The sequence below is a fragment of the Lepidothrix coronata genome, unplaced genomic scaffold (assembly GCF_001604755.1).
Source record: "Lepidothrix coronata isolate B3197 unplaced genomic scaffold, Lepidothrix_coronata-1.0 Scaffold75, whole genome shotgun sequence".
Classification (NCBI taxonomy): Eukaryota; Metazoa; Chordata; class Aves; order Passeriformes; family Pipridae; genus Lepidothrix; species Lepidothrix coronata.
This window is the reverse complement of record NW_016690255.1, coordinates 8,342,882-8,349,377: the sequence shown is the minus strand read 5'-3', so window position 1 is coordinate 8,349,377 and position 6,496 is coordinate 8,342,882. Positions and strand designations below refer to the sequence as shown.

The following is a 6,496-nucleotide window of genomic DNA, read 5'->3' as shown; positions in this document are numbered from 1 at the left end:
ACTTCTGCAGATCCTTGAGCAATATTTTAAAACCCTCCCAGAGGTACAGGAACACTTCATTTCTCTGGTTGTCGGGATGCAATACTATTACATCCTCTAAAATGCTTATGTAATTGAGGACAAAATGTTTTCCAAAGTTATAGTTGAAATCCCTTTCTTCTTCACTTCACTACGGTTCTGCTTTGGAATTAAACTGGCAGTTGAACTATAGCCCCTTGATAATATTTATAGAAAATTGTTTTATCTATTTGTGGTCAACTGTGCTTTTCAGAAAGGATAAAGGAAAGCTTTTGGGTCCAAAGTTGTCTGTGTCTTTTACTCTCATTCTGTGTACTTTTCCCCATCCCTCATTTTCTGCCCTCACTGGAGTGAAAAAAACTAACAAGTGTTAATCAGAAATAGGGTGATTTCTTCTTTCTTATTATAGGAAAGGGCAGTTAATGCAAAGTGGAAGTTACTGTCAATACTGGTGTTCGTGGAGAAAAAAAAAAAAAAAAGTTGTTAATTTTCAAGTGAGACAATTACTCTTTATGGGACATCTAAACAGAATTAACACTGATTAGTAAAAATGGAGTTCATTTTCCATCCCCTTTCCTATACTGAGCAAAAGGTTTCTCTGTCAGAAATCAATTTCTGATACAGCAAAACTTTATATGAGTTGGGATGGCAGGATCAGCTCTTATTAGAATGAGGAATGAAGGAGATATTGAGCATGGATGAGAATCTGGATAATTGGGAATAGTACCGGATCTTAAATTGTGTTTATCTAAAATTATATGTCACAAAAAAAAAATAATTCATTAGTAGGAATAGACATTGCAGGCATACAGGGAGTGAGGCTAACCTCCAAGTCACCATGTGGTGAGGTTCTGCAGACTGTCTTGTCTGCACTCCACTCTCTCATTGCTTCCTGTTAGTTACTGTACTAACAAGGAATGTTTGTGACTTGTCCACAGGTAGTTAAAACCAATCTCTTGATGAATTTAGAATAGAAACAAAATGCATATATTTTTTTTAATATAATTGGAAAATGAACAACTGACATTTTAGCTGTTGAATATGGTACCCTCTTTGCAGCGCTGTTGGTCTGTAATTTCATTGTCTCACTGGAAGGCTTTTAGGCTCTTTCATGTAGCCAGTGCTCTCCATTTTGGACAGATGTGAGAGAAAACTGCTTCAACTGCTTAATGGCAACAGTGCATTCTGATCAATTTCTGCATTTTACTTTGTCTAACTCTAGATAGTATTTTCTTCTGAATAAAAATCTCTAAATTTCCTGTCTTAAGTGATTTCAGTAGTGCTGTTCTGTACTGTAAGTCATTGCTGTGTTTTATTCTACAGTTGTGTGATTGGCACTGATGGATGAAGTGATCTTCATCTACATATTACCAAAGGCAGAACTTGTAGCAGTACATGCTATCAAAATTGATGGGCACTCTATTAGAAGACTGTTTTCTGTTGTGTGTAACTTCGTGAAAAGTCAGCTGTGGATACTGAAATTTTGTATGCTGCCTTTCATTCTGAGAAGAATTTCATCCATTTCAGGGACACGGCTGACATAATTAAAAACTCTGAGGACCAATAAATTACTGAAGTGCTTTCAAGTGGGGATTTAAATATTTAGCAAAAGAGAGAGACATTACTCTCAGCCATCACTCTAAAAATCTGTTCAGTTCAGGCAACTTGTAAATGTTGCAGTTTGCACACAATGGTGAAAACTCAACAGAATTGAGGAGTGTACGTCACTATAGGTGCCATATTCACTAAACATATTGAAGTTCTCCAAGCTTTTAGAGCCTTGCCTCTGTGTTCATCAACTCATTGTGGCCAAACACAGGTAGTCTACCTTTGAGTACTTCTGAGCTTTCTGCTGCTGAAGACCAGGGTGTGCAGTTGCAAAAACTGTGTACAGGAAGAATATCTCCTGTTTTCTCTGTTTATTGATACGTTCCTTCTTTACATGTGGGCAGTGTGGAGAAGGAAGAGTCATAACCTAGACAGGAGAAAATGGAGAAGAGAAAAAGTAGCCAGGACTAAAGGGTGTGGCTGGGAGAACCAAAAATCCTATCTGGCATAGGAAGACAATTTTGGTCTTGATAGGGACACTAAAATTAGAAAAGAGAGCAAATAGGGACTTAGAAGTCATAAATTAGGAAAATTAAAAGACTTATTAAGGTGTGGGCGGGAGACCAAGGGCAAGAAGTGACAGGTATTCCAATAATGTTCAGAGTTCATACTCTGAACTTCAACTTTTCAGAGATGCAGTTATGTCCATCCTTATTTTCAGGATGGCCAGGTTGAGATTGGGGCCTTACATGAACAAGTTCTGATGTTCAAAACTGCAAAACTGTAAACTGTCTCTTAATCTTTAAAATACTGTGTAATACTATGCCTTTAAGTGGGTATCCAAATTACTTAAAATGATTAATTTAAATGATTGTGCCTTATATCCAGGGTTGTAAACAGAATAAAACCTGCTCAGTTTACAAGGAGGTTTTTGAAGAATTAATTTTTTTATCTGTGAAGTATTTCAAAACTGATAAATATCAGTGAAAAGCAATGAAGATGTTAATGTTTTCACAACTTGCTGAGGAGTTCCACAATAAAGTATTAATGCAGTCCTTACTTGCATATGTAGGGCAATATGGATAAGGAGAGAGAAGTTAATTTACCTTTCAGGTAGATGCAGGTACTACTGGGAAGGTGAAAATGATTGGAAAGTATGGTATGGTATGGTATGGCCAGTCTTCGCGAGCGAAGATTTGGGAAAGGTCATTAACCCTTCGAGCCTGCGCAGTGGATTTTTTAGTACACTTGAAAGAAAGACCCACATTGTTGGAGCTATTTAATTTGCTGGAGGAGCCTAGAGGTTGTTATTATCTGTATGTGGAGCATAATACACTCTTGAGTATCTTCATTGTTATGGTACACACAAGGTATCCAGTGACTGGAAGAAGAAACTAGATGAATTGAGATGTCAAATGGGTCTCCACATTCAACATGTGGAATATAATTAGCCTTTGGAAGAATCTGCTGAGGAAAAGATGTTCTCCCCCACCAAATGTATTTTCTCTTTCAAGTGGGAATTAGTTTAGGGAAGTTCATTGCCCTGCATTATTCCTGTGGTCAGAAAAGACCATTGCAATGACCACTTTTTGCTTCTGTAGCCTTTAAATCTGTTAAATGTGCATTATCATTAACAACTGAACAATAAGGATGCGACAGGCTGTCAACCAACCAATTAACTGAGTAGCCATCCATCCAATGTAGTGATAAAAATGGGACTAGAGGATAGCACTGAAGAAAGTAGCAACAGTAAAAGACAATAACTGAGGCATCATTTGTTTTAATCACAACTGTAATTCTTTAATGAAGACACTGTTTGCAAAAGTGCTGAGTGTGGCTTGAAACTAAGATAAGCTGTCATGGTGATAATTCTGCTTCATCGTTGTAAATGATATCTGTGGTGGACAATAGACCCAAGACAGTTATAGCACTAGTTAAAATTCCAGGAATGAGAAATTCTGAGAGTGCATCCTGATACAACTGACATATTGAGAAAGCTGGGCTCTGTTTCAAAAACTGTAGTCACTGCATGCTCATTTGCAGATGCTCTTCTCAAGATAACTTTTCATTTCCAAGTCATGGATTCTCAATACTTTCTGCAAACTTAGTCCTACTAGTCTCTGTTTCCTGTCTTGAAATTGGCAGTGAACCGGCATTTCTTTGTTTGGGATTTGTTTGTTATTTTTTTCCTGAAGTTATTTAACAGTTGTCTCACAGTTGCATTTTAACACAAAGTATCTTAGACTTACAGTGTGGTCTTTGTATTTGAAGAAACCTTTAAAATTACATATTCAAATAAAGATACAGATCTTGAAAGAGGAAACACAGGAATAATGATTTTATTTGCTTCTTTTCTTTTCTTATTCTAGCACCCTCTATGCCACCATATGAACTTGAAACACCTTTGAATCAAACTGACAGCACTGTGACAGTCTTGCTGAAACCTGCACAGAGCAGAGGCGCTCCTGTCAGGTACTGGGGGAAAAAATCTTTATAAAATTAAAACCAAATTGATTAATTTCTTGAACATGTTTTCTGGGGATTTTCTACACAGCAATCAGTGTCTAAATTCGTGTCTGTATTAGCTCTAATTAAATTAAATAACTGAAGAAAATGCAAGTGCTTTGATGTTGAGTGTTCGTGTATTGTTTAAAGGATTTGATCCAGATGCAAGTGGCTTGTTCTTTGAAGATAAGGAACAAAGCCATAGTTCTGTTGTGTGGGTGGCTTCTTTAAGGTAATTGCTTACTGCAGTGTTATAAGTTCAAGGGCATATCACATTTTTTATGCTGAGCTACTGTCTTTAATATTCAGTTTTCTTGTTTACTTCACAGATTTAAGATAGTCAACTCTTAGCAAGTTAGCCAGTTTTAACAGTATGTCACATTCATAAAGTATTTACATGTATTTGACCATGGTAGCAGAAATAATAATTTTAAAAATTAACCTGGAAAACCAGTAGCTTGTATTCTTTAGTTTTATATAGCACCCATTAATGAATTTCCAATTTTCAGAGATTTATTTCCCTGCCAGATACATAGTACTGTGTAAGTTCTTCATTGGCTAGAATAAAAGATGCCTGCTTTTCAGTGAAGAAAACAGAGGAATGGTTAGATTATTTTGAATGAGAACCAGAAATTAGCTCTTTATTTAGATGAGAGACTTTTCAGAGCTTTAGGATGTTTTTTCGTTTGGCTCATTATGTATCCTTGTTAATTTTTTCATTATTGTAGGAAGAGTTTCCATCTATACTGAGTGACTATCAAGTATTTTCATCCTGATGATAAGGTTTTTGATAGTTTCTGTTTGGAAATACAGATCTGGTATTCTCATATATGCATGAATGAAAATAATGTTGTTTGGGTTTCCTAAGAATATTCAGCCTTTCATATAATTCTTTTTTTTACTATTAGCTATATATATTATATTTTCATAGGTATGCATTTAGGAAATGCTATCCAGTTGGTCATTCAGACAGCTTTTTAAAAAGAAAATGTAACACTTTGGGGAAGTCCAAACCACCTGATGAAAAAAGCAGAAAACATTAGAGCACATTTAATGAAAATGATTTAGCAGGTTATATTAGAAACAGAATTACTTGATGTTTGTCTTACCTTATCTCAAAAAGCTTAGTGTACTCCTGAATTCAAGAATCTGGATTAAAATAATACAAGTTGGAGTAGTTGTTTAAACATGAACGTATTAGGCCATTAATAAAAAAATGTTTTCGTTCCTTTTATCTGCATCATGAACTAAAGATGATTGACTCCTATAGCAGTAGTGACACATCAGAAACTTCAGTGACAGTAGAAAGGAGCTCATTAGGAGATTAAAGTGTGCCAAATAAGTGGATGCGTGATTGGGAAAATAGGAGGAGAGATTTAAAGTGACATGAAGCTGTAGAACTGACAGATGAACACACAGCAGCAAATTTACTGAGGTCCTTTGCAACAGGTCTTAAAATGAATGCTGACTGCAAAGCTGACTGCCAACTCAGTGTAAATGCTGAGTGAAGCAGAGAGTGAAAATGAAAGTAGGAATTTCTTAATACTTCTAACATTCTCCTGTGCATTCCACTCTCAAGCACACTGCTTGCAGAACACATTCTGCATGTGGATTTTATCATGTTAATTCATTGGATGCTAAAAGTTTAGTCATACTTCATTTATCGACACCACTAAGCAAGATGCCTTGTCTATTGATTCTGCTAAAGCTACTGGCTTGGTTAATGCAGATTTTTGAAACTGCGCTAAACTCGCAGTGTAAGTGATTGTTGTTGTTTTATTGATCAACACATCAACCATGATACATAAAATTCTTTAAATGCTGAGATGAATAAGGAGAGCACAAATTCTACCCTTCAAGTCAACAAAGCTGATACCTTAGGTCATTCAGAATTCCAGCTTTTTATTGTGATTAGATTCTGTTTCTCTGCTTAAATATGAAAAATCCTGATACCTTATGCCATTTAGAATCTACACACAACCACCACAGCATGAAAGGAGAAAAGGGGCAATGCTGATTGTTTAAATGTTGATTCAAAAGGACTTTATAGAAATGTTCAGAAAGCTCTGTTTACAATGATAAAGTACACATTAATCATGAAGGCCAAATGGCATTCCAGGTTGTTTGAGAATTCATAAGACTGGACATGATTAAAATGTATTTTGTCAGATTTTTAATACGGCAAATACTGCTTGCTTTGTCTTCAATTTCAGGTCCAGCATGTTTTATGGCTCTTGCTGTGTTTATTTCAAGGAGATTATTTTGGAATTATATATGTTTAAAGCAGTAATGCATTCAGTAATGATGAATGTGTGTACTTCTTTAACAGCTGGCTAAGCTATTTTGATTTTTAGAGTGATTGTAATTTGCAAGGCTTAAATTAAACAAAAAAAGTTTAAGGTGATGGCTCTGTGGAAATTGTGTA

General features: G+C 35.7%; 1 protein-coding gene across 11 annotated transcripts in view; it reads left to right on the top strand.

The window, feature by feature from the left end:
• Positions 1–6,496, top strand: part of PTPRM (protein tyrosine phosphatase, receptor type M) — a 461,846-nt gene that overhangs the window by 249,123 nt on the left and 206,227 nt on the right. For all 11 annotated transcript variants that reach the window (XM_017819524.1, XM_017819523.1, XM_017819522.1 and 8 more), the window contains exon 11: positions 3,936–4,038. In XM_017819524.1, coding sequence (XP_017675013.1) covers positions 3,936–4,038 — 103 coding nt within the window. The remainder of the gene's footprint in view (positions 1–3,935; positions 4,039–6,496) is intronic.